At 52.1% G+C, this 27,960-nt stretch overlaps 2 protein-coding genes across 2 annotated transcripts in view; both read left to right on the top strand.

Annotated features, from left to right (window-relative positions):
• PADI1 (peptidyl arginine deiminase 1) overlaps positions 1-6,473 on the top strand; it is a 45,875-nt gene extending 39,402 nt beyond the window's left edge. Inside the window, exons 14-16 of the mRNA XM_023219322.2 lie at positions 640-719; positions 1,609-1,734; positions 4,469-6,473. Coding sequence (XP_023075090.2) covers positions 640-719; positions 1,609-1,734; positions 4,469-4,702 — 440 coding nt within the window. The 3' untranslated portion in view covers positions 4,703-6,473. The remainder of the gene's footprint in view (positions 1-639; positions 720-1,608; positions 1,735-4,468) is intronic.
• A 2,768-nt stretch (positions 6,474-9,241) lies between these two features.
• The window catches only part of PADI3 (peptidyl arginine deiminase 3), a 38,078-nt gene continuing 19,359 nt past the window's right edge, over positions 9,242-27,960 (top strand). The window contains exons 1-5 of the mRNA XM_023219849.2: positions 9,242-9,367; positions 19,706-19,886; positions 22,297-22,369; positions 26,119-26,180; positions 27,180-27,297. Coding sequence (XP_023075617.1) covers positions 9,276-9,367; positions 19,706-19,886; positions 22,297-22,369; positions 26,119-26,180; positions 27,180-27,297 — 526 coding nt within the window. The 5' untranslated portion in view covers positions 9,242-9,275. The remainder of the gene's footprint in view (positions 9,368-19,705; positions 19,887-22,296; positions 22,370-26,118; positions 26,181-27,179; positions 27,298-27,960) is intronic.

Below are 27,960 nucleotides of genomic sequence, written 5' to 3'. Positions count from 1 at the left end.
AGGGAGCAGCAGGGCTGGCGGCTCGAGAGAGGAAGGAGGAGAAACCAGGCTTGGTCAGGGCCCCTCTGCAGAGCTTCCTGCAGGAGCTAACAGACCCTCCAAGGGCTTGCTTGGCCCACCTCCCCTCCTTGTCACAGCCTCAGTGTTCTCATCTGGCAAATAGAGCATTGGAATGCATGTGGTGCCGCTGTCCACAAGGATAGTCCTGGGTTTAAATCCTGGTCTTGGCACTTGCTGGCTCTGGTATCAAGGGTGTGTTCTGAACCGCTCAGTGCCTCAGTTTCCCCTTCTCTGAGTTGTAGGTGATAATTAATCCCTCTTATAGTTGCTTTAAATATTAATAATACATTAAGTGGGATGTCCAGAGCATGACAGACATTCAATAATGGTACCTGTGCCATAATTATTAGGCTCTCAGTCCTGAGTCACTTCCTGAGAAGTTCCTCATCTGTCACCAGGTTTTCCTTGCAGCCAGGGCCTGGTCCCATCAGGGTTCTCAGTCTCGACTTTCTCTGTCCTGGCTTCTGACCCTGGCACTGAGGTAGGAGGGAAATCCTGGCCTGGATTACGTAGCCCCAGGCCAAAGAGGGCCTCTAGGCAGTGCTCCCTGAGCTATGCATTGTCTTTCTCTTCTTGCAGGGTTAAAACACAAGGCAAAAATAAGCATTAATGAGATGCTGGCAGACAGACACCTCCAGAGAGACAATCTTCATGCACAGGTGAGGGGCAGGACCACCAGCTGCTCTAAGGGATCCTCTCCCTTCCAGGGAGAAGCAGCCCCAGGAACTGCTGGCAGGGACGGGCGGTGGGGCGGGGGGCGGGGGGCGGTGTCAGGGATTTGGCGTTGGAGCTCTGACGGTCCTGGGGGCTGCTGGGGCCTGTGGGTAGGATAGAGCCTCTGCCTTCAGGAACCCACAGTCTGATGGAAGAGACAGAGCCATGCCCTCAGGGAGCTCCCAGCCTAATGAGGGAGACCTGGCCCCACTCTGGGGCAATGAACTATTTCCATAGAAGCAAACCTGAGCCTCTCATCCGAGAAGTCTGGTGAAATGCGAGAGGAGAGACATGGTGGGGAAATAGGACCTTGCGGGGCCCTGAGGTGGGGCGGGTAAGAGTCAGGGGGATTCTGTGAGAACAGGTAAAGCAAGGTGTCAGGAAGGGGCAGGGCTCACCCCAAGATAAAAAGTGCCTGCCCCGTGCAAGGTGAAGGGGCTAGCGCAGAGTCGGTGCTCAATTAACGGGAGGAGGCCCCTTGCCCCTCCCCGGTGGTGCCCAGCACTTTCTCCTAAGCTGCTGAGAAGGAACAGGAGCATCAGCCACGCTGTGGCTGGGGCTGAGACAGTGTGTTGTACTGACAAGAACATTTGCATCCAGAAACTGCGTGAGTTCGAACTCCAGCTCTGGCACTTCCTAGCTGTGTGCACTTGAGCAGGTTGCTTGAGCCTCAGTTTCCCCCAGACAGCAATGGCTTCTATTGCACAAAGCTGTTGTGAGGCTTCAAGGAGCTAACAGGCCCAGAGGGCTCCACACGGGCCCTGCACACAGTAGGTGCTTGGCCAGTGTTATGTTATTCCTGGTCCCGGGCTGCCCAGCTGCCTCCTTCCCCAGGAATGCATTGACTGGAACCGTAATGTACTGAAGCGGGAGCTGGGCCTGGCAGAGAGTGACATCGTGGATATTCCTCAGCTCTTCTTCCTGAAGAACTTCTATGCAGAAGCCTTCTTCCCAGACATGGTGAGAGCCCTTGGGCAGGGTCCTGCTGGGGGGTCTGCGGGGCTCCCGGAAGAAGCACTCCCTGGCCCAGGGCAGGCTGGTGCAGAGGCTGGAGGACCCTGCGGACCTCTCCAGGGTCTGTTTTTGTGAATATAGAGAACATTCCCATCAGTGACTCTCAACCGGGGCAATTTTGCCCCCAGGGGATTTTTGTTGCTACAGGGAGGTGTGTGCCCTTGGCATCTGGTGGGTAGAAGCCAGAGATTTCGCTAAACATCCTACAGGGCATAGGATGCCTCGCCACAAAGCACTCTGTTTTTTCTCACCCAGACGGAAAAAGAAAACGTGGTTTGGTTCCAAGTGTTTCAGGCTTCTCTCTCTGGGTCTCAACTGCCTGCTGTGTTCCCACCACAGTCCCTCACTTGCTGCTCCCCAGTGGGGGTCCTGTGTCACGCAGGCAGGGCAGGCGGGGGCGGGCGGTCGCTTCACTGACTCTCATTAACCGGGTAGCTGACAAGGAGATGGGCAGATGTGATCTCACCTGGGAGAGATGTGATCTCGCCTGAGCGATGCTATCGGGGTGGACCTGGCCCAAGTGCCCATTAACCTCTTGGGAAAGGATGTTGGGGTGTTGGCAGCTGGGAGGGATGGTCCCCCAGGATGGGGATAGACCCTCTTTCTTTACACTGCGGTCTTTAGCTTGAATCCCTCTCTTGGGACAAGCCAAGGGTTGAAAGTGAATGTTGGAATCAGGATGCAGGTTGTGGGAGGTGGGGAGGACCCTGTGCTTTCCTGACTCCTCCTGGGGAGATTCCAGCCTGTAGGTCCTGGCAGAGACCCCCAAGCAGGATTTCTCGACTCTGTAGCTCTATTGCTGTTTTAGGCTGGATAAGCCTTTGTTGTAGATGCTGTACTGTGCCTCGCAGGATGTTTAGTGGCCTCCCTGGTCTCTACCCACTAGATGCCAATAGCACTCTCCTAGTTGTGACAACCGAAAATGCCTTAGTGGACAAAATCATCCCTGATTGAGAACCACTGCTTGAAGTCAGGCAGTATTGTCTGTTAGAACATTCTGTGCTGATGAAAATGTTCCATATCTGCACAATACAGTCCGAAATGTGGCTAGTGTCGATGAAGAATGGAAATTGTAACTTTATGTAAGTTTAATTTTAATTTAAACAACTGCATGTGGCAGTGGCTACTGTGGTGAACAGCAGAGCTCTAAGGGACTGCTAAGCTCTGATTCTGGCTGAAGGTGGGGGGAGGGCCTAGGCTGGAGCGTGTGTGACTGTGGCCTGGCTTGTCTGCTGGAAGCCCCCTGCCTGTGGGCCATCCTGTGGAGATTCCCTAGCTTCATTCCAGGCTCTGCTGAAGGAGCGTAGCTTGTCTTCACTGGAGGGTCCCATAAGAAACACCAAGTTAGCCCCTTGGTTTGTCAGATGGGGAAACTGAGGCTTAGAAGGAGCGTGGGTCATGTGTCTGAGGTCACACAGTGAGTGAGTGGCGGAGTTGGGACCAGCCCCCAATCCCATGACTCCTCATTTACGAGGAAGCAGAGGCCCGGCTGGCTCTGACCCTGGCCCTGGTCCTGGTCCTGGCTCTTTTCTCCTCTTTCTGCCCTTTGCCCCCTACATGCCCCACCCCCACTCCCACCCCAGCATGTTCTGGCCCATTAGTGGGCAAAGAGGTAGTTCAGGGTCAAGGCCAGGGGACTGACCTCACGGGACCCTCCAGCTTTATGTTGGTCCCTGACATGGATGAAGGTGGGGCGGACTTGAGGGTGGAGGGCAGAGCATGGAGAATTTGAGGGCAGAGTCCAGGACAGGCTCACCACGAACCCAAGACAGCCCAGAGCTGCCCTCTAGAGAGAAGGTCCGGAGTCCGCTTTGAACACCAAGGGTTGCCCTTTTTGACCTCTTGCCATCAACCTGGGCAGATATTTCCTCTAAGAAACCCCCATACCACTGCATGGGGGAGAATTCCCATCCCTAGGATTAGGGCCCCAAGCCAGCTCCACAACCAAGGGAAGGAGGGGTGCCCCCAGAGTTAAACTCAAGTCTCCCCAAAGGCTTTCAGCCTCTTCCCCCAACTCCTCAGTCCCGCAGGTGGCCAGATACAAAGAGCATGGGTTTTGGCATCGGTCAGATCCAAGTCCAAATGTCAGTCTCATCATTCTCTGGCTGTATGATTATGTGACTTAACCTGTCTGAGCCACAGCTTCAGAGGCAGGCTGTGAGATTTAGTGATGATATATCTGGCACATAGAAAATGCTCAATAAATGCTAACAATGATCAGGGCTGCCAAAGACAGTTAAGCAAGCTGTGCACTGCAAAAGCACACCACACTTTGGAAGACATTCACACCACAGACCTTGTAGGTGTGTATATTTGTTGTACAAGTTCTGGCAGATGACACAAAAAGCTCTTGTTCTAACAAAGTTGCTATAATATGACAGTTTTCTCATAGATGGAAGAAAGTGTTGGAGAAGTGGTTCTTTCTTTCTTTTTTTTTTTTAATGTACAAAATTCCTGGTAGCCCTGGCTGTTATTCAACCTCATTTCCAATCCTGAATCTGTTTCCCCTCTGCTTTCATAGACCCTAACTCTTGAGCAAACCCCAGTCCTAGAGCCCTTTGGGGGCTCTAGCCAAGGCCAACCCATTCCCCAGGGCCTGTCTTATTCCGGCAAGGAAGGGGTGCCAGAAGCACAGCGCTCGCAGCCAGACAGCCTCCCTCTTGCCTTTTCTCTCTTGCAGGTTAACATGGTGGTCTTAGGCAAGTACCTGGGCATCCCCAAGCCCTACGGGCCCATCATCAATGGCCGCTGCTGCCTGGAGGAGAAGGTGCAGTCCCTGCTGGAGCCTCTGGGCCTGCACTGCATCTTCATTGATGACTACTTGTCCTACCACGAGCTGCAGGGCGAGATCCACTGTGGCACCAACGTGCGCAGGAAACCCTTTCCCTTCAAATGGTGGAACATGGTGCCCTGAGCCTGCCCCCACCCGCCATCCTCTCTGCCCTCTTGCTGGGGAACCCCGCCAGGGTGAGGGCAAGGAACAACCACCTGGCCTCCATTCTCTTGGGGGAGCCTTGGCACTTTGCAAACATCCTGGCCCCCGTGGGCACCAGGACACAGGGATGGATCCCACCCACCCTCGCCTCCGGACTGGCCTACCCAACCCGAGAAGAGCGCACATCATCCTTCCCTCGCCTCTTCCCCACCCACAGCCCCCAGAGGCTCCGGACCAACAATGTTAGCATGTTTGAGAATGGCTGTGGGTGGCCTAGGGAGATGGGCCCCACTTTGAATTGCTCCCCCTTCATTCTGATGCCTCCCTGGGGAATAAGGACAATAACTTTGTGTCTGCACCAGGAATGGGGCCCGGAGGACCCGGGGTCTGGTGTGCCGGGCACCAGGCTGCCTCTGCTCTTGGAAAGCTAGGAAAGGAGATCAGAAACATCCTCTGCCCCATCCAGATTTCTTCTCCCAAAGGGGGCCCAAGGCTGTGACACTTACCTCCACCCCCATCCAGCACCCTTCAGCTGTGTGTGGACAAACAAGGACAGAAAAACCCAGTGTCCGAGGGCCGATTTCAATAGAAAAAAAAAAAAAAGACAACAAAATTTTAATAACTGCCTCCAACCTCAGAAGAGTGATTGTTACCTTTCTGGAAAGACTTTAATTACCAGAGCCGGCTTCTGCCTCCTCAGAAATGCTGAAAGGCCAATGTGAGGCCTGAGGACACACGAAGGAAGATGGGGCAGGAGGGGACGAGGTCAGGATGGCAGAGTGTGGGATGATGGATTTGGGGGCCTAGAGGTGTCCATGGCTCCTGGGCTGGGATTTTGAACTCTGGATTTGAAGGGAGCTGGCGCTTCCAGATGTAGCAGGGGTGGGGGCCCAGATGTTAGAAGAGGGTGTGTGTGTTGGGAGGAAATTAGGTTCTCTCTGAAGGTGGAGTTTAATTTCCTTTAATAGTCTTTAATTATTCCCCTTCATTCTGCAGGCAGTGGGAGGGGAAGGCTTGCCCGGTCTCTCTCAGCAACCCAGGGACCCTGCACATGGCATGGGTTTCACCCCTGAACAAACCGCTATGGCAGGCCCGTGTTCCCTCCCACAGTGGGGAAGACAGCTGCCACGGGAGGTTCATAGGCCTGAGTGCGGTCACTGAGACAGGCACAGGCGGTCTGGTTCAGCTGGGCTGCATGGCACGGGCAGGAGAAAGCCAGCCTACCCTCTTCCCCCACCGCCAGTGTGGTCATTGCAGGGCAGTCAGCCCTAGAGCCTCTGCCCATCTAGGTTTTTGGTGGCCCCTGGGGAGACCTCACACTGAGCCAACTACTGTCACTCTTTTAACCAACAAAAGCTAGCCTGGAACTGCTATGGTTAAAGTGGGTGAGCAGGAACCTGAAAATCCCCTTCTGGAAGGTTCTACAGAACCGCATTTGCAAGCTCCTGCTTTAACCTGAGCACCCTCTGCTCAGGATCATACCCCAGGCTGCACTGAGTCAAGAAGGAGAAGGAGGCTCTGAACGGGCCGGGGGTGTGAGCTGGGGTTGGGATTCCCCCCGAGAAAGAGCTGTGGGTAGGAGGGGAGTGGGCATTGCAGAGATAGGGCTGGGGGTCAGGGCCACCCTGGGTGTGAGAAGCTCTGGAGTTGCTGCTGGTCCATCGAGGGGCCCTGGTGTTGGCTCTGAGAATGTTCTGGGTGACCAGTCACCTCCTTTCTGATCAATAAAAATGTCGACATGCATTTCTTACAGGGCTGTCTCCCCAGCCTGTTTGTTGGGTTGGGGAGGAGGGGAGGAAAGCGGAGAAGCCTGCTTCCAGTTCCACCCACCATGCAGCTGCTTGGCTCAACTTCTGCTGCCACAGGCAGACCCTGCTCAGCTGGGAGAGCCTCACAGTGCCACGGCCAGTGCCAGGCAGGCTGATTCAGCAGGATGACTGGCACATGCCTCTTGCTCTGGGGCTGATGGCCCTGCTGAGATGGAGATCAGATCGGGGGAGGAATGGGTCCTGCCTCTTCCTCTCTCCTCTCTTCCTTCAGCATCTCCTCCATCTCTCAGGGAGGACAGGCCGGGGAGGCAGCCTGGGTCCTATTAACAGAGGTGAGAGTTCCCCAGCAGGGCTAGTTCCCAGGGCCACAGGCCACTACAGTTCCCTTTCTGGTTTTTGTTTAGTTTTGTTTTGTTTGAGACTGAGTCTTGCTCTGTCACCCAGGCTGGAGTACAGTGGTGCGATCACAGCTCATTACAGCCTTGAATTCTTGTGCTCAAGTGATCCTCCCACCTCAGCCTCCTGAGTAGCTGGAAATACAGGCACAGGCCACCATGCCCGGCAAATTGCTAACTTATTTTTTACAGAGCTGGGGTTTTGCTGTGTTACCCAGGCTGGTCTCAAACTCCTGGGCTCAAGCTATCCTCCCATCTTGGCCTCCCAAAGTGCTGGGATTACAGGTGTGAGCTACTGTGCCTGGCCCAATTCCCTTCCATTTTTGCCTCCAAAGCTTCTAAGTTACCCGGCTTCAGTGGTCTGATTTTGGATGCCTAAAAATGTCACCCTCTCATCCTACACATTTGCTGCTGCCTCAAATTATACCCTTTGATACTCACTTTATTTTAGCTTTTGTTGTGGACTAAGAGGGCAAAAAGTTGCTGCCTGTTAGTCATTGACACTTTAGTATGAGTTAACCACAAACCTGTTTCTAAAAGTTGGTATTAACGGGGGAGAAGTGAAGGCATGAGTCTCCTTCCAAAGGCACATACAGTTCTCTGAGAAGGAGGCAGGTAGTGGGCCAGCACCCCAGGGAAAGCCCCCACTTTCTGCATCTATTCCCCATCTGTGCTCACAAGCAGGCTAGGGAGACTACGGCTAACTCCTGAGCTCTAACTCTCACCCAGGGCTGACACAGCCATCAAGCCGTTCCACAGCTGAAAACAGTGAGGCTGTCTCTTGGCCCAGCAGCCCAGCAGCTCTCCTTGAAAAGAACATCCTTCCCAGAAACTGAGATATGGAAATGACAATCTTAGGGTCCTGCTGAGGTCCTCGAACTGGTGCAGATGTCCCAGCTGGAGGTGCTGGGGAGCGGGTCCTGGTCCCCATCCTGCCTCAGGCTGTCAGCACTGCCAGGGAGAAGGGAGGAAACCTGTATTCAGTACCTCCTGAGCCTCCCCCAGGCAGGGCGCGTCTTCACTATTATCTCCGCCAGCGCCGGTGATTAGCTGCATTTTCTACAGGTGAGGAAACCGAGTCTCCAAGAGGGGGGGACACTGGCACCCAAGGCCCTATTGTGGGTACACAGTGGAGTCTGCATCTGAACCCAAGACTTCTCTCCCCAGAGCCCTTGCTCCTGCTCTTCCAGGAGCCCAAATGCCCCCTCTGACTTCAGTTTTCCCGCCTGACGACTGAGCTCCCCCTGGCTGGAGAGAGTTCTCGCCCTCATCATTTACCCCTTTCAGAGGTTTTTGAGATCTAATGGCAACAACGGTAATACAGTAACGCCAGGCTCCATTCCAGAGCTCTACCAACGCCGCCCATGAGGCTTCACAGCAACCATTTTTCAGATGAGAGAAGTGAGGCGCGAACAATTAAGAAACTTGCCCAAGGTCACCTATCCAGGAAGTGGCTGAGGCAGGGCTGAAACCCAGGCCTGGCTCTAAAATCCATGCCAAAAAAAAAAAAAAGCTGGTGTTTCTCAAAAGACACCAAAATGCATTGGGGAGCTTATTAAAAACTCCAGAGGAGAGGGCCGCGTGCGATGGCTCATGCATGTAATCCCAGCACTTTGGGAGGCCGAGGCAGGTGGACCACCTGAGGTCTGGAGTTTGAAACCAGCCTGACCAACATGGAAAAACCCCATCTCTACTAAAAATACAAAATTAGCCGGGAGTGGTGGCACACGCCTGTAATCCCAGCTACTCAGGAAGCTGAGGCAGGAGAATCACTTGAAGCCAGGAGGCGAAGGTTGCGGTGAGCTGAGATCGCACCATTGCACTCCAGCCTGGGCAACAAGAGTAAAACTCCGTCTCAAAAAAAAACAAAAAAAAAAAACAAAAACAAAACAAAAAAAAATCCAGAGGCCAGGCTGCACCCCTAACCTGCTGGATCAGAGTGGACAACAGACCTGGGAATCCGCATTTTCACCAGCTCCCCAGCAGAGTAAGAAAGCTCCCCATTAAATTATATTGTCTCTGAAAAGCAGAAAATGGAGGTGGGGGGAAAGAAGCGTCCGAGACCGGTATCATATATCTCTGCACCCCTTCAACAGCACCTGCCCCCAACAGTTCCTGGTGCCTAGCCAGGTACCTGTGGGGACTTGCTTCCCAAGAAATTAACTTCCTGGGTGCCGGGGTCGGGACAACAGGTTCATATACAAATACTGGGTCCCTTCCAGCCTATCCTGAGCTCTCAGTTTTGGGAAGGGGCTGGGCTTTCATGACTGGAGCCAATGAATCAGCACCCTGGGCTGGAGGGGTGGGGCCAGGGGCTTTTTAATCTCAACCTAAGGGGCCTCAGGGGCAGTGTTGGGGTTGGCGGCCACAGCTAAGTCCAAGACCAGCATGTCGCTGCAGAGAATCGTGCGTGTGTCCCTGGAGCATCCCACCAGCGCGGTATGTGTGGCTGGCGTGGAGACCATCGTGGACATTTATGGGTAAGAGTCAGAAGTCTAGAGGTTTGCAGGCCCTTGGTGCTTACGCCCTTGAACCTTCCTCCCTGCAGGCCAGGCAGGGCTTCTTCAGGGCCCACTCCCCAGCCTTGGCCTCGGAACAGCAGCCAATCAGGGAAGCCTGGGTCCTCCTCTTGGTCAGCTGAGTTTCCTGAAGACCTCAGCCAGGGAATTTGAAGTTTGGGAGGCTGAGCGGGGTAGAAGAGGCTTCAGTGGCTGAGCTCCAGACCAGGGACTTGGAGGGGGCTGGTGCCACGAAGAGATGGCACTTTTCTGTGTCCAAGGGATCCTGCAGGTTAGGCTGAGGATCTGTCTGGGGCACGCAAGAATAGGAACAAGCAGATATCCCCAGCCCCATCCTGGGCCTATGAGCCTAGAAACAGAGCGTGAATCATTTCTTTTCGTGGTGGCTGGCTCTTGAGAGGGAGTCTCGCTCTGTCGCCCAGGCTGGAGTGCAGTGGCGCGATCTCGGCTCACTACACCATTCTCCCGGGTTTACACCATTCTCCTGCCTCAGCCTCCCGAGTAGCTGGGACTACAGGCGCCCGCCACCTCGCCCGGCTAGTTTTTTGTATTTTTTTTAGTTGAGACGGGGTTTCACCGTGTAGACCAGGATGGTCTCTATCTGACCTCGTGATCCACCCGTCTCGGCCTCCCAAAGTGCTGGGATTACAGGCTTGAGCCACCGCGCCCGGCCCATTTTTAAAAAATAGGTTAATACATAGCACTTACCATGTGCCAGGCACTGTTCTAAGAGCTTCACAAGCCTCTTGAGTTAACTTGCGGACTTTAATCTTGAATTTAACCCTTACAACAACCCTGTGAACTAAGTTTATTATTAGCATCATCTCATCAGACAAATGAGAAAACCGAGGCAGAGAGGGCAAGCCATTTGCTCAAGTCACACAGTTACTAAGTGGCAAAGCCAGGGTTTAAACCCGCTTGTGGTCTTACTCAAGAGTCTTACGGTTTTAGCTGCTCTGATACTTGGAAAATAGAGATTTCCAAGCTGATTTCCTCCAGACACTCAATGGCCATGCATTATGCCCCTACTGTGTGCCAGGTCATGCATTTAAGGTCCGTGGTGGAGGGAAGTAAGGCGCTGTCTTCTCTCTCTTAGGAAGAAAAGAGGGTTAAGGTAGGGTTTTAGGAACTGGGCTCTGGGGACCACCAGGGAGCTGGCTTCTTAGGCTTTTGGGGAGTCTCCACTTACCTGGCTTTCAGGTAATCGGGATATTGGGAGAGGAGGGTGCAGAACTGTGGGACAGCTCCCGCCTCCCAAGTCTCCCAGCCCTCTCCTCAGGCCAGGCTTCTCAACCTCAGCACTACTGTCACGGTACCTCTTTGTCATGGGGGCCACCCTGTGCACTATAGGATGGAGAGCAGCATTCCGGGCCTCCTTGCTAGATACCAGCAGCACACTCCCGAATTGTGACAACCAACAATGTCCCCAGACATTGCCAAATGTGCCCTGGGGTGGGGAGCAAAATAGCCCACCCATTAAGAACGAGTTTGCGAGACTAAGACTCAAAAAATCGGGGTGAACTTGGGAGCAGCGATGGGGTTGCTCCAGGGCATTGGATGAGAGGGGTGAGGAGCTGGTCATGGGAGGGAACCAAGTCTGGAGCAGAGCCAGACCAGGAAATAAATCCTGGTATTGGGTGGGTGGATGCGCAGTGAGGAGGAGGAAGGGAATTCAGTGGTTCTTGAAGGAAGGGGAAGCCACGGAGGCTATGCCACAGGGGTAATGAGGAAGGAGGGGTAGCTGCCACTTGGCACCACTGTCTGCCTGCCATGGGGTGACTGGGCTGCGTGCCATGGGGTGACGCACCTGCCCCTGCTACCTCGTGCCTGTTGGGCAGATGTGTCTCCGGTTTGATCTGCCCCGGGAAGCCTGGGGCTGGCTCCTCCCCAGCAGAGCTTCCTTAGAGGATAGAGGATGGATTGGGGTGATAAGAGACAAAGGCCATAGCTTCCTGGAGTCACCTGAGCCACATTGGAGGTTTGCAGAGAAGGCCGCGGGTGGGACAGTCACAGGGTGGGGGATGGAAGCTCTGATGCCTTCAAATGAGGGATTATTGGGCCCTGATGGCCGAACCCCCCAGGGGTGGGACTGGAGAGCTCCTAGTTCATTCATTCACACATTCTTCAAGTATTTCTTTTGAGTCTAGTGTGTGTACCAGTCAGAGCCTTGAAGGATGAGCACAGGCTCTGGGGACACACACAGGGTGCAGAAGCAGCCCCTCCCCTCTGAGAGGCCGGCAGAGGCCGGACAACCTTCTTACAGGGGTGCTGGAGAAAGGACTCCTTTCTGGGAAAGGGAGCTGGACTGAGTTAGCTCTGAGGTCCCTCCTGGCTTGGAGGTGCTATGATGTAACAATCCTGGGTGCTCAGCCTGCGGGCCAACAAGAGAAAGGGCAGTAGGTGTGGTGGCTCAGTCCTGGCTCTGCAACTTCCCAGCTCTCCGACTGTGGGAAACTCCTTTAACTTCTCTGAGTCTCTGTTTCTTCACCTGTCGCCTGGGGATGATAATAATACCAGCAATGACACTTAATGCCACTCCCCAGCAGTGCTGGTCCTAAGCACTTTCCATATGTTAACTAATTCTCACACAATTCTAAAGTGGGTACTGTCATCATCGTCATCTTATAGATGAGAAAACAGAGGCACAGAGAGGTTAAACAACTTTCCCAAGGTCACACAGCCAGTGAGTGGCAGAGCCAGGATGTAACCCAGTTTGGCCTTACTTCAAAGGGCAGTTGGGGGGATTGAATGAGATTGTGTGTGCAAAGCATGTAACTAATACTGATTTGTGGTGAACATTCAGTTATGTTAACTGTCACCATTATCATCATCATTGGTTTAAGGCTTCGTCCTGGGCCTGTGGACAGCCTCAAGCATCCCCAAAGCTGCCATATGCAAGATGTCTGGGGAACAGCCTCTGGACCATATTGGGAGAAGGAGTTGAAAAAAGATAAATTAGCATAGCTGAGTCAGGGCAGGCTTCCTGGAGGAGGGGCACCAATCAAAGCCTTGAAGGACGAGGACAAGCAAGTCTGTTGGGCCTCTCTATCTGTGGCAGTGGATTCAACTTTATCTTCTTGCCTTTCCATGAGTTGAAGATGACCCAGGCATGATATGGGGGCTTTTCTTTCCTGAGCAGTGAGTCTTAGAATGGGGAAAGGGAAGGAAGGGTACCCTGGTGCACTGAGCCATGCACTGGGCGTCTGGTGGCTCATTAACTCCTCCCTGCAACTGGAGGCAGGCTCAGAGGGATGGTGGTCTGACAAGTGCTATCCCACTGGGCTGTAGGGCTTGAACCCAGATCCTATCAAGTTCCACAGCCCAGGTGGTTCGCTTGGTTCCACACAGCTCTTCCTCAAGGCTCAAGCATCAGCGCAAACCTTAGCACAAAGCCTTGGTGCAGGAAGAAAGCTGCTTTCTTTCTTTCTTTTTTTTTTTTTTCTGGAGACAGGGGCTCACTCTGTTGCCCAGGCTAGAACATAGTGGTGCAATCTTGGCTCACTGCAGCCTGGACCTCCCCAGGCTCAAGCGATCCTCCTGCCTCAGCCTCCCGAGTAGCTGGGACTACAAGCGTGCACCACCATCCCTGACTAATTTTTGTATTTTTTGTAGAGATGGGGTTTTGCCATGTTGCCCAGGCTGGTCTTGAACTCCTGGGCTCAAGTGATCCGCCTGCCTGAGCCTCCCAAAGTGCTGGGATTACAGGTGAGAGCCACCATGTCTGGCCTGGTTTCATTCTTAATGGGCAAAATCAAAATCCCAGGACGACCACTGGTGGAGAGGGCCATCCTCAGGGCCTCTGTCATTGGTCCTCCAGTAGTAAGGACGGACTGGACCCACTCCCACTGGGCTTTCCCGTAACATGTGGAGATGCTTCCTGGAGTCTGTTGGGTTGTGGCTGCGCCTGTGGCTGAGGGGCCCATGAAGCTGGTCACCTTTGGGATTCATCACAGGTGGCCTTGGAGAGCAGTCCCCAGGCTGGTTCAGTGAGACATCCCTGGGGTCTTACCCACCCCTTCATTTTTCACTTGGGGAAACTGAGGCCATAGCGAGTTACATGGCAAGTTAGGGACAGAGCTAAAACTAGAAACCAGATCTTCCAGTTCAAACGAAGGATCTCTGACTATTGGTGAAGAGGAAACTGAGTCACAGAGGTGCTGAGACTCACCTGGATTGGAGGTCCTGGTGGGGCTTGTGGCACCTCTGTGCTGGCACACTTGACTCTAAGGGCCCCAGAGCTCCAGGTGTTCTCAGATGCACAGCTGTGTAGGCCCCACAGTCAGAAGGTCCCAGAAGGGTCAGGTCCCATCTACATGGCTGCAGAGGGGCCCAGCACACATAGCAGCCTGGAGGGCAGCTGAGTCTGTTCTCATGGCAGCCCAGACACCTCTAGGAGGGGGCCACCTCGACCTAAGCAGGTGCACAGCTCCCATGCCTGAGAATGACCTCAAGTAGCAGCACATGGAAAAGACATAAGGCAGAGAATCTACCACTAAGGTACCCCAGGCAGGTGTCTCCTAAGGGACCACACCTGGTGATGAGCCATCAAGCTCCTCTTTTCTCCAGCTCAGAGGTTCTCAACCCTGGCAGCGTGTTTCAATCACCTGGGGACCCATAAAAAAATGGATGCCCAGGCCCCACCTTGCGAAACCTGATTCAACTCATCTCTGAAGGGTCCCAGCACCTTAGGTTTTCCAGGATCCGCTGGGGATGAATGTGCATCTGGGGCTGAGAACCGCTGCCCTCGTTGGGAGGACAAACAGCTCATGTCACCCTGTCTCCGCAGAGGCTGCCTAACGGAGCCAGGCCCCTGGGTTCTGGTCCTAGTTCTGTCGCCACTCACTATGTCATCTTGAGCAACTTTCTATTCAACCCTGGGCCTCATTTTCCCCATATGGACGCTGAAGGGGTTGACATAGAACCGTGGGTTTCAAGTTCCACTATGGAGGCCTCTGAATCCTCTCGCTGAATTGACAGAGCAGCTTCCATTCTGTCAACATTGGATTTTGTTTGATGTGAGAGCTCTGACCTGCCTGTGCAGAGAGCTGGGCCCTGGGGGAGCTGGTGCATTTCTACCCTTTTAGATACGGGGGATTTGGAAAAAGGGTGTATGTGGCTGCCACTTTCCGGGGGTGGGGTGGGGCAGGGCCATCCAGGATTACGGGGGACCGTGATTTCCTGAACCTGGTTTTGTTGATGAGGCCGGCAGGGTCGGCGGATCTGGGATCCTTGCTGACTGGGGAGGGGCAGCTGGAACTGCCACCCAGAAACCCAGCTGCCTGGGTCTTGGTCTCTTCTGCTCCCACAGTCCAGCTCGTTGGAGACCTTGTTGGTCATCTTGTCAGCCTTTCTGTGTTCAGCCATGGGGACCTTTCCCATCGGTTTCTCAGCTCCCGAAATATCTGGTTTTGTTCTCCCAGAAGAGTCCAGGCCCTGAGTCCATGAAGGGAGAGGGTGGGTTTGGGTTTGCAGGGGAGTGGGGACAGAGCTGGCGGTGAGTCCTGGCTCTGTCATTTACTAGCTGTGTGACTTTGGGCAAATCACCTGCCGTCTCCAAGGCTCAGTATTCTCATCTGAAAAGTGGGAATAATAGCACACATGTCATATGGCTGTGGGGGATACCTTCATCACCAATGCCCCATCCTCCTCCTCACCATTGAAGAGGGTGATACACGAGGGGATGGGCTCACACTGAGTCAACTCTACACGCACTGGAGGGACCAGGCTCCAGCATTTCTAAGACAACCTACCCTAAGCTGTGATTCTCAGATGTCAGTGAACATCAGAATGGCTTAAAGTGAGGTTCCAGGGCCCCGCCTGTAGCACTGTAAGAATCTACATTTTCAATAAGGTGGATCTGAGGTTGGCTACTTTTAGGGAGGCCAACTGTTCCTGTTTGTCTGGAACCTGGCAGGTTTTAGCACAGCAAATTCTGTATCCAGAGACAGCCTTAGTCCCAGCAAACTGATGCTGTCGGCCACCCTACCACGTTTTACCCCCCACTCACCATCTTAGGCTGGCTGTGCCATGGGAGCAGTTGAGTTCTCGGGCTGGCTGGGAGGGTGTGGGGCTGGGAGAGCCCTGGACAGGCCTGTGTATGGAAGCCTCAGCAGGGGAGGGCCCAAGGCCCTGAGCCCAGGGCTAGACCAGAAGCACTGCCTAGAAAACCCAGAAGCCAGCATGTGGCGACTCAGCCATGCTGGCAGCTCAAGGTGGCCTGGAGAGGAAGGACTTTGTCCAGGTGGGGCTCCAGGTACTTCCCCTGTTCTCTAAGAAATGGGAAGCTAGATCCTCCCATACCTGATGCAGGATCTCCTCCCAGCAGCTGCCCCTTTCATTTTCTTAACACACAGCTTTCATGACAGGCATGAGCACTGGACTGGGAGTCAGCAGCCCTACCTTCTAGTTGCTCCTCTTCTGGGCCTCAGTTTCCCCAGCAGTGAAATGGAAGCATGACTTTTGCTCATCCTGAGTGCTTTACCCACACTGGTTCCTTTCATCTGCTCCTCATCCCCACCAGATAGATGTAGATGCTGTGGCTGAGGGAGGCAGTCATTCACTCAAAGTCACACACCTAATGAGAGGTGGGACTGGGATTTGAACCCAGTTGCCTGGCCCCAGGGACCACAGGTTCAAGTACCTCACCATGGTTCCATCATGTTGCCCCTCCTAATCAAGAGCTGTCGCTGGCTCCCCATCACATAGGGATGAAGTGAAAACAAGCTCATTACAGCCTGAGTCTAAACTAGACCTCTTAAGGTTCCATGGTGAAAACACCTTCCCCTCACTTGTGTCTCCTCTTAGTGCCTTCCCTGGGGAACCTGCCCCAGCTGCCCAGCCCACTGTCTCATCCTGCCTCCAGACCCGTTTCCTGCACCCTCATTTACTTTAATAACCCCTTCCCTGTCCTGGGCCAATGGTGTTCCAAGCCTTTCCCATCTATTATCACACTTGAGTTTCATGATTGCCCATGAGGTTGGCCAAGTGTCATTATCCCACTTTATAGGTGAGGTTAATGGGCCCAGAGAGACTAAGTGATTTAGTCAAGCTCAGCTGGCTGATGTGTGAACGAGCCTGGTCTAGAACCTAATTCTTGACTCTGGTCCCAGCATTACCCGAGCCCTCGACTTCTGTGGACCCTCCCTTCCCCAACCTCAGATGTAGCTTGTTCACCTTCTGTGCGAAGCCCTTGTTCAGACCGTGGCCCTGGGGACCCTCCTGGACAGGAGGATCTTCACTGGGAATCCCCCAGCATCTCACACAGAGCCTGGCACACGGAGGGGCAAGGGCGCTGGGCTGAAGTACCCCACACCCAGGGGCTGGAGCCTGGGGACTGAGTGGGATTTTCATACCAGAAGGACCATCAAGGATGCTCAGCCCTCGCCCATGGACGCTCGGGGCCCAGGGAACAGCTTTGGGGTTGAGGGAGTTCCATAAAAAGTTTACAGGCTTCAGCCAGGCGTGGTGGCTCATGCCTGTAATCCCAGCTGGGAGGCTGAGGCAGGCAGATCACTTGAGGTCAGGAGTTCAAGACCAGTCTGGCCAATATGGTGAAACCCTGTCTCTACTGAAAATACAAAAATTAGCCGGGCACGGAGGTGGGCTCTGTTGTCCCAGCTGCTTGGGAGCCTAAGGCATGAGAATTGCTTGAACCTGGGAGGTGGAGGTTGCAGTGAGCCGAGATTGCACCACTGCACTCCAGCCTGGCCACTGCACTCTAGCCTGGGCGACAGAGCGAGACTCTGTCTCAAAAAAAACAAAAAGGCTTACTTGGGAGGTGGAAGTCAGGTGCCTCAGGAGGGGGCTGAGGGTGTTCCCGAGGGTGGAAGAGGCTGCTCTTCCTACCTGGGTTTGTCTTCCTGTGTCTGTCTTTCTGACTCCCTGTCTCTGACTCTCCATCTCGCTGTGTCTCTCCAAGTCTCTCTGTCCCTCTCTCTCTGTCTCTGTGTCTTCATGCCTCTCTACCTGGTTCTGCCATTTCCCCTGTGGGGCGCTGCCCAGGGCAGAATAGGCCAGAGGGCTCCACCAGCCCTGGAAATTACAGCCTTTGGGAGTAGGGTTGCCAGATAAAAAAAAAGATGCCTAGTTAAAATTGAATTTCAGATAAATAATTAGTAATTTTCTAGTATAAGTATATCCCAAATATTTCATGGGAGTTCCAAGCAATGATTGACTGTTTATTTGAAATCCAAGTCCAACTGAGCATTCTGTATTTTTATTTGCTAAGTCTGGTAGCCCCGCTTAGGAGGAGAAACAGGTGTGTCTGTCCCTCCCACCTGGTGAGGACACCTGACAGGGACCCAGACACCAGAGTGGGACCCGCCTGATGGAGAGAAGCTTGGGCTTGGTTTATTTCCCTTTTTATAAAAGAGCTGCTGTAAGATGTATCAGAATCATGTTGGTGGAAGAGTGAAGAGGGTGTTTTTGGGGAGGTCTGCCTTACTCCGAGGGAAAATGGGAAACGGGGGGAGTGGCCAGCTGTGAAAACTCGGCGAGTCCTATACGTATCCCGAGCCTCGTTTCCCCATGTGTAAACAGGAGTCATTATCTCATGCTGGGACTGCAGTGAGGATCAGATGAGCTAATGTACAAAAAGGCTTGGCCAGGCCTGCTGTGGTAAGGGTGAAGAGGCTGGGGGCTTTTGGTCTTATGGTATTGTTGTTATTACTACTCCTGGGGAGGTGGTGGGCAAGACTGTGGACTGAGGAGCCACATGGCTGGGTTTGGATCCCAGCCCCATCACAGACCTTGGGCAAGTTACCTAACCTCGGCTTTCCCATCTGTATAATGGGAGGCAGTAATAGATGGTGCCTCCCTTCTAGGGTTATTGAGAGGTTGCATAATGGGCTGGCACAGAGCATGAACTCAACAAGTGTCAGTCACTGTTATCCCCCAGGGGGGTGCGTGCCGCTTCCTCCAGGAAGCCCTCCAACTCACAGTGGCCTCTCCCTACATGGCTTCCCACTAAGCTGTGATCCTGTGGCCCTGAGCCCCATCTGGCTCCCCTGGACAATGTTGGTCCTCAGCTCCCCAGCGGGATCAACAGCTCTGGGGCAGTGCGGAGAGCAGTGGGTGGATCGGCCCAGCCAGGCAGTACCTGAGTGCACAGTGGGCACCCCACAGTCAAAGGATGCACAGGCTGGTTTCCAACGAGGAACCCCAGACTAGCAGGAACGAGGGAAATGCAATCTCAGGGCTAGGTGACATTACAGATATTTTAAACCTGCAATTAGTGCCTCGTTGTCTGACCAAATCCGGCCAAGTTTCCTGGGTGACACTGCAGAGCTGTGGAACAGCAGGGGCTCAGAGTCAGACCTGGTGCACACCTGGCTTTGCCATTTGATGCAACCTCAGGCTTGTTACTAGGCCTCCTTGAGCCTCAGTTGCTAATATGTCCAATGGGGATGATGTTGCTCACCTTACAGCTTGTAAGAGTGGAGGGAGCTGTGTGTGCCAGGTGCCTGCCATGCAGCGGGCACTCATCCAGATTGAATTCCCTTCCCAGGGAAGAATCCAAGGATATCTTCCCACCCACTAAGGAGACATGTGATGGGATCTGGGGTGAGAATTGCTCTTTTTAAAGCTCTCAGAACTGTAAGGGGCTCCACCCACCACTGGCTGGTGTTCACTGAGCTCTTCGTGCCCAGCCCTGCCCTGGGGATTTATCCAGCACACAGCTGGGTTCTGACTTCTGAGGAGCTCGCCATTCTGGTGGGTGGTAAAGAAACTCACAAGGGAAATGTTAATGACATTAACACAGGGGCTTAGAACGTCAGACTGTGTGTATGTTTTTTGTTTTGTTTTGAAACAGGGTCTTGCTCTGTTCCCCAGGCTGGAGTACAGTGGTGCAATCTTGGCTCACTGCAACCTCTGCTTCCTGGGTTCAAGGGATTCTCCTACCTCAGCCTCCCCAGTAGCTGGGATTACAGGCACATGCCACTACACCTGGATAATTTTTTGTATTTTTAGTAGAGACGGGGTTTCACCATGTTGGCCAGGCTGGTCTCGACCTCAAGTGATCTGCCCGCTTTGGCTTCCCAAAGTGCCTGACCTCAAGTGATCTATCCGCCTCAGCTTCCCAAAGTGCTAGGATTAAAGGAGTGAGTCACCACACCTGGCCGACTGTGTATATGTTTGTGTGGGGTCCAGGCTTGACTCCTGGGAACTTGCTGTGAGGATCTGAGGGGCCGGGGTGGCCAAAGAAGGCTTCCTAGAGGAAGCAGGGCTTGAGCCAAAGTTCAAACATCTGAGCAAAACACACCTCCTTCAGCACCGCCCATGGCTGTCTGTCCTGCCCAGGTCAGTGCCGGAGGGCACAGAGATGTTCGAGGTCTATGGGACGCCTGGAGTGGACATCTACATCTCTCCCAACATGGAGAGGGGCCGGGAGCGTGCAGACACCAGGCGATGGCGCTTTGACGCGACTTTGGAGATCATCGTGGTCATGAACTCCCCCAGCAATGACCTCAACGACAGCCATGTGAGCTGGTCCCTGGTGGGGAGGGGAGAAGTTGCGGGGGAGGCAGCTGTCTAGCTCTAGGAGGGCCCAACATTCTCTTTCTCTAGAGCGCAGGGCAGCACAGTGGGTAAGTGCCTGGCCTTGGAGCCATGCTGCTGGTTTTGAATCCCAGCTCTGCAAGTTACAGACACATACCATGTGTCCTTGGAAAGCCGTATCACCCCTCGGGGCCTCTGTCTGCCATCTGTAAAATGGAGTAATCAGAACCCCTGCATCCTATCATTGCTGCGGAGTGCCACAGGAGCCAGTGTTGCTCCTTCTCTTGCTTCCCAAGACCCCGTGGAGAAGGAGTTGTCCCAGTTCTGCGGAGTTGGGTCTCAGTTTCCCCATATGTAGGCTGAGGGTTGATTAGGGGATCTCTGCCACTTTGAATGAAATAAAGAAGGCAGGGACAGGGGAGGGACACCGGCACCTGGGGAGACCCCCTTCCTAGGTGACATTTCCCCAGGGTGCTTTGCTGTCCTTAAGCCACTCTCTTCCTGACCCTTTTTGCAGGGTAGGGGACATTTAACACATGGGAGAAATGGGTGGCCTTTAAACTTGGCACAAGTGATGTTCACTTCAAGGGCTGATGGGGACCAGGACTTGGAGGGTGGGAGTAGTGGGATCCACTCCATGTCAGAAGCGATTATTCAGAAACTGGCCCTTTAAGGAGCACTGACCACTTGCCAGGCACTGGGCAGCCATGACCGCATCCGGCCCTCGCAGCAGCCCAGAGAGGCAGGGAACTGATGCCCATTTCACAGATGGGACAACTGACAACTGTGGTTCAGAGTAACTGTCCCTGGATCACATACTAACGATCAGGAGAGCTAGAATTCAGTGCAGACCTGCCTGACCCCTGGGGGCAGTCTCCCTCCACCACCCCCACCTCTGTTCCCAGCTATGCATCTGAATTGAGCCTCTCCACTGAGCTCCGTGAGGCACATGGTGCAGGACCCAATGAACCCATTTAACAGGCAAGAAAACTAAGATGGAGAAGGGGCGTGGCTTTCCTGAAGTCACATGATCTAGCGAGTGGCAGAGTTGGTGAGAGTCAGGACAGAGTCCCAGGGGCAGTGCAAGAGGACCGGCCAGCCTGTGAGGGGCCTCACCTTTGTGCCGGTTGAACTGGGGATGGTGTGGGTACCCCCCACCTTGAATTCCTTGGCCATGATGGCTGGTGGGATGGAGGAAGTTCAGAGTCTCTCCCACTCTTCCCCCTGCCCGCCACATGCCCCTGCTCCCAATCCAGCCTTTGGCCAGGGTCCTAGTAACTGTATGTTTGAGGCAAGCATCACTGCTGGTGATTGACATGTGGGGGTCAGTAATTGCAGGATTTAGGGGCTCCCAGGACTAAGGAGGTGAGTGGCCCCTGCAAGATCCTCCCCTCTGGCTGAAATTCAAACCTCAGAAGCAGAGAGTTGAGAGACCCACATCAGGAGGGAACACCCCAACAGGAGGGTCATGCTTTAAAGGGAACTTGGATGCCTTGGATTCGTCTGCCTCCAACCAAATATCGTCCTCGCCGTCTTCATCCTCACCCTGTAACAGTTCTTGGGTGCTCACTGTGGGCCGGGCACCAAGCTGCACATGCCCCATGCATGACTCCTTTCATCTTCACAGCCTCTAATTAGTCCTAAGGGGTAGGAACTATTATTATCCCCACTTTGCAGTTGAGGAAATTGAGGCCCAGAGAAGATCAGTGACTTTTCCTGGGATATTCAAAAGTGGAGGATCCAGAATCTGGGTCCAGGCCATCTGACCACAGAGTCCCACATTTAACCACCCCCCACCCCACCAGATGCCACCTGCCCACTGATAACAGTAGCTGGTATTTCTTGGGCACTTCCTATGGACTCAGTCTTTTACATTTATCATTTCCAAGCTGCACTGCAAGCCTCTGAGGTAGAGACCTGTAGAGGTAGAGACCTTTTCCCATTTTGCAGATGAGAAAACTGAGGTGGCTCACAGAGGTGAGAGGCCTTGGCCAAGGTCGTAGAGTGCCCAGAGGTTCCAGGCTCAAGCCCAGGCCTGAGTCCCACAGACAAGAATGTTGGCTTGGAGAGTGTCCCTAAACCCTGCCCAATCCAAACCCTTTATTTTACAAATGACAAAACTGAGACCCAAAGGGGAGCAAGAGCTTGTCAAAAATCACAGAGTAGGTTATTGGAGGGACTGGGACCCAGGTCTCTAGAGAAGCTCTTACAAATAGCTCCCATTTTACAGATGTGCCAACCAAGACACAGAAAAATAAATGGCACAGAGGAGGTTAAAGAAAGAGCAAGGTTCCTGGGGCCCCTTCCTCTCCTTACCAGATCCCCAAGAACTATCTTTTGGGGCGGGAGCTCTTGGCTTCTGCTGGTATCACTCTGTGCCCAACTCTCCACAGGTTCAGATTTCCTACCACTCCAGCCACAAGCCTCTGCCCCTGGCCTATGCGGTGCTCTACCTCACCTGTGTTGGTAAGTTGGGGGCCATGTTGATGGTGTGACCAACGGCACATTTTAAAAATTCAAGCAGTACAAAAGAGTATACATTGAAAATTAAACCTCCTTCCCTCCAACTCAAGACTTCTAGTTCCCCAAACCCAGCATTTTCCTAGAGATATGCTGTGCTTATATATGAAGGCACATACATACCTGTATATCCCCACTATTTTGTAAGCAAATTGAAGCATACTATAGACATGAAACTGGACCTTGCTTTTGCCAGCTTAACGTTTTTCTGCTAAGCCTCCACAAATGAATACATAAACTCCATGCAAGATGACTCAGATGTTGAAGTTATCAGACAGGGCATGCAAAGTAATTGTGATTAATATGTTAAGAGTTCTAGTAGTAAAGGTGGACAACATGCATGAACAGATGGGGAATTCCAACAGAGAAGAAAATTGTTAAGAAAGAGTCAAATAGAAATGTTAGAAATAAAACCATAATAATGGAGATTTTAAAAATGCTTTTGAAGGTTTCACCAGTAGACCTGACACAGCTGAGAAAAGAATCAGTGAACTTGAAGATAAGTGAATAAAAGTTACCCAAACTGAAACTCAAAGAGAAAAAAGAATAAAACAAACAAATGAAAAAACATAAGAGATCTAAGAGCTCTGTGACAGTATCAAACAGTCTAAATTCAATGCAATTCCCATAGAAATTCCAACATGGCTTTTGATCTTTTTTTTTTTTTGGATGGAGTTTCACTCTTGTTGCCCAGGTTGGAGTGCAATGGCACAATATCAGCTCACCACAACCTCCGCCTCCCAGGTTCAAACAATTCTCCTACCTCAGCCTCCTGAGTAACTGTGATTACAGACGCATGCCTTCACGCCCAGCTACTTTTGTATTTTTAGTAGAGACAGGGTTTCACTGTGTTGGCCAGGCTGGTCTTGAACCCTTGACCTCAGGTGATCTGCCTGCCTAGGCCTCCCAAAGTGCTGGGATTACAAGCGTGAGCCACTGTGCCCAGCCCCAACATGGCTTTTTACTTTAACTTTACAGAGCTGATCCTAAAACTTGTATGGAAGAGCAAAGGTCAAGAATAGCTAAGATGGGCCGGGCGCGGTGGCTCAAGCCTGTAATCCCAGCACTTTGGGAGGCCGAGACGGGCGGATCACGAGGTCAGGAGATTGAGACCATCCTGGCTAACACGGTGAAACCCCGTCTCTACTAAAAATACAAAAAATTAGCCGGGCGAGGTGGCCGGCGCCTGTGGTCCCAGCTACTCGGGAGGCTGAGGCAGGAGAATGGCGTGAACCCGGGAGGCGGAGGTTGCAGTGAGCTGAGATCCAGCCACTGCACTCCAGCCTGGGAGACAGAGCAAGACTCCGTCTCAAAAAAAAAAAAAAAAAAAAAAAAAAAAAAAAAAAAAGAATAGCTAAGATGATTTTGATGAAGAACAAGGTGGAGGGATTCACAATTCCAAATATCAAGACTTTTTTTTTTCAAGCTATAGTACTTGAGGCATTGTGAAATTGGTATAGAGCAATGGAGCAAATAGAGAACCCAGAGACAGACCCATGCTTGTGTGGCAATAAATGAACTTGGAGCCCTACCTCACACCATACTCAAAAATAAATTTCAAGTCAGTTAAAAATCTTAAGGTGAAAATCAAAATTGTCAAGCTTTTAGAAAAGAATATCTTTGTACCCTCAAGATAGTAAAGATTTTCTTTAACAAGGCAAAACAAAAGTGCAAAGACCATAAGGGGAAAGATTGCTAAATTAGACTGTATTAAAATTAAAAATTTATATGCAACAGACGACAAGTAAAAAGCCAAACTATGAACTAGGAGAAGAAATCTGCAATGCTGACTTAGTGCATATAGAATATGAAGAACTCCAATCAATAAGAAAAGGACGAAAATAATAGAAATGGGCAAAAACGTGAATAAGCAATTCACGGAAAAGAAAGCCCCAGTGATCAAAACCCAAATTAAAAGATGCCTAACTGAGCATTGCCAAGGTGGTGAAGCTGGGAAACTCCTTACAAAGGAGTGGGTGGGAGTTTGCTTTGGCTCACACACTTGAGAAGCAATTAGCAAAGAAGTTGAAAATGCTTTATCTGTAGGAGGCATTTTTTAGAAGCCAAACTTCTAGGTTATAGAGAATCTATATTTTTTAACTTGATAGATATTGCCAAATTGCTCTCCAAAAACACTGTATACATGTCTGCCAACTGCATATATGCTTTGCCAATACTGCATTATCAACTTTTTCCCTTTTTGCCAATTAGTTGGCATCTCACTGTTGTTTTACTTTGCCTTTCTTTAGTTAGGAGTGAGGTTGGGCATTCCCCATCTGCAGCCCAAATACATACACACGTGATCATTGAAAAATAACATAGACAGAAAAGTACATAAAGCTTTATTTTACATACATATGTGTATAAAACATATGTACACACACACACACATGAATAATTGCAAAGCAAACTGAAGAATAGCCCAGGAAATAAACCCAAGAGTAGCCCAAGAAATAAAACACTACCAGCACCCCAAAGTCCCCCTCAATGTCCCTCTCTGATCATAACTCCCTCCTTCCCCTACAGGCAACCACCATCTTGTGATAAGTATTTTCTTGCTTTTCCTTATGGTTTTATCTCCTGAATATGCATACTCAAATAACATGGTCTCATTTTACCATCTGATTTTCTACGGATGCAGTCATATCATGTATATTCTTTTGTGTTGGGTATCTTTTGCCCCATGTTATGTTTGTGAGATTTATCCACTTATTGCATGGTGGTTGAGTATCTTTTCACAAGTTTAAAAATCATTTCAGGCCATGCGTGGTGGCTCATGCTTGTAATCCCAGCACTTTGGGAGGCTGGAGTGGGTGGATCACTTGAGCCCAGGAGTTCAAGACCAGCCTAGGCAACATGGTGAAATCTTGTCTCTATGAAAGGTACAAAAATTAGTTGGGCATGGTGGCATGCGCCAGTAGTCCCAGCACTCAGGAGGCTGAAGTGGGAGGATCACTTGAGCCCAGGAGGCAGAGTTTGCAGTGAGCCATGATCATGTCACTGCACTCCAGCCTGGGCAACAGAGACCCTATCTTGTCTCAGAAAAAAAAAAAAAAAATCTAATTTATTCTTTTTTCTCTCCCTCCGTTCTCCTCACTGCTGCTTCTTTAAGAACTAAGAAGACTACTTTTTTTTTCAAAGCTGGAAGATTGATCTGACCTCTTGAATGCTCCATTTGCATTGTGAAATCTCCCCCAGTGTCTAGGGATAAATATATAAATGTTAAGAAGGTGAGATAGGGGTGGGATTTGGGGACTGTGAGTGGCTCAGAGAGGATACACAGTCAGTAGGTGGCAGAACCTGGGTTTGTGTTCACGTCTGTTTGACACCGAAGTCCAGGTTTGCTACCCCATTCCAAGGAGATGAGGTGGCTTTATATAGACAAGAATGTTCCTGGAGACCTGGGCTCAGTTCAGGGCGTGCCTGGGACTGCAAGGGCTGCAACGATGCAGATAGGAAGTGGTCAGGGAAGGCTTCCTAGAGGGGGCAGCATTTGTCCTGGGCTTTTGCTGTGACCCTGCTTCTTGCCTCAGGCCTCTTTCCCCAGCCCAGAGGGTGCAGATGCCCTCACCTCTTGGATGGTGTCTTCTTGGAAATGACTTGCCTTTGCCCAGCCCCAGACAAGCCCTGAGATCAAGGCCTGCCCTGGGCTCCTGGGAACCTTGTAGTGACTTGCCCTCCGCTTCCTCTTACAGACATCTCTCTGGATTGTGACCTGAACTGTGAGGGAAGGCAGGACAGGACCTTTGTAGACAAGGTAAGCATCTGTGCCTGGGCCCAGGAAGCAGGAGTGCATTTGGAGCTTGCTCTAGGTTGGGTTGAGAAGGGTGAGGCCATTACAGGTATTCCCCTGCCTCCCAGATGATGCTGAGGCCAAGGGAGCCAAAAACAGAAACCAGGCATGGCTGGCTGGGGATCTTCTTTCACCAGGAGAAAAATCATCACCAGGAATTATCAGGCATGGAAGTACCCAGCCCTGAGCTAGGCCTTGGTTTGTGGGATCAAGACCTTCTGGACTCATAATCTAGGTCAGGAGTGGGCAAACTTTTTCCATGAAAAGTCACATAGCAAGTATTTTAGGCTTTGTGGGCCATATGGTCTCAATTCTGCCATGATAGTGCGAAAGCAGTCACAGTTAATACACAAACAGATGTGACTATGTGCCAATAAAACTTTATTTATACAAACAGGCAGTGGGCCTGATTTGACCCACAGTTCATAATGTGCTGATCCTGACCTAGGCGAGAAGAAAAACCAAATATGAAACTGTTGAAGAACTTGGGACTCAATTGTGTTGGAACTTGGTGCCCTGGGAGTTAAAGGAGAAAGTCGAGGTGGGCTGGGCAGCAGAGGAAGGCTTCCTGGAAGGACGTACCCTTGAGCTGGGCTCTGAAGGGATGCAGGAGGGATGGCATTCCAGGTGCAGGGAACGGCAGGAGCAAAACTAAGGAGGGTTTAATGGAGGAATGAGCACAGAGTAAGGCATGTGGTCCTATAATCAGGAGGTTGCCTATTGAGAAAGAGGATGTTGGCTGAAGGCCCATCACAGACAGCCACGAAAGACAGCTCTGCGCTTTGGACTGGATGGTGTGGGCAATAGAGAGCCATTGCCATTGCCATGTCTTGAGAAGGTGTTTCGAGAACGTGGACCTAGCCTCACGGGGTGGGGTGGTTATAGGCCAGGCTGGGGTTCCTGGGCAGGGAGGCACAGGTCTCATCTGAGCCCTCATCACTGGCTATGTTTTGCCATTGACAGCGGCAGTGGGTCTGGGGGCCCAGTGGGTATGGTGGCATCTTGCTGGTGAACTGTGACCGTGATGATCCAAGCTGTGGTGTCCAGGACAACTGTGACAAGCACGTGCACTGCCTGCAAGGTGAGGCCGGGGCAGCCTGAGTCCCTGGGTGTCCAGGGTCGCTGCTCAGTTACCCCTTGGGAGTTCCAACCCACCTGTGGGACTCTGAGGCCAGAGTCCAGGGGAGAGCGCCAGCCTCCAGACACTCCTCAGTGCTCCTCAAAACCCATCTCAGGCTGGCAGCTGCCCCTCCCTAGTGTCTCTAGTGTCAGCAGGCACTCACATGCCAGGGCAGAAGCTCTGGAAATGAGCCACTTAGCCATTCTCTTCCTCCAGAGGAGCAGAGGATGCTAGCATTGTTTGAGCACCTACTGTGTGCCAGGCCCTTTCCCCAAATTCTCGTTGAATCATCCAAGTGGGACGGTATCATCACTCCAATTTAGAGATGAGGATGCTGAGACTCAGAAGCCAGGAGACTCCCTGAAGACGATGTCTGATCCAGGGCCTCCTCTTTCAAACCCAAATCTGAGCCTCCTCCTTCTGCACCTCTGGCCTGCATTTCTGTGACACCCCACCTCTTGCTAAGTCCATCTGTCCTGAATTCCAGCCCCATGGAGAATGAGCTGCAATATTCCAGGGTGTGCTAGGTGCTGTCCATGGAAGAAGCCCATGGCTGCCTTCTGAAGTGGGCACCATTGGAGATGGGGATGCTCAGGCTCCAGAAGGGAGGGGCTTGTACGGTGT

This window comes from Piliocolobus tephrosceles, chromosome 1 (genome assembly GCF_002776525.5).
Source record: "Piliocolobus tephrosceles isolate RC106 chromosome 1, ASM277652v3, whole genome shotgun sequence".
NCBI classification, from domain to species: Eukaryota; Metazoa; Chordata; class Mammalia; order Primates; family Cercopithecidae; genus Piliocolobus; species Piliocolobus tephrosceles.
Note: the sequence above shows the minus strand (reverse complement) of the source record. Positions and strands in the feature narration are given on the sequence as shown.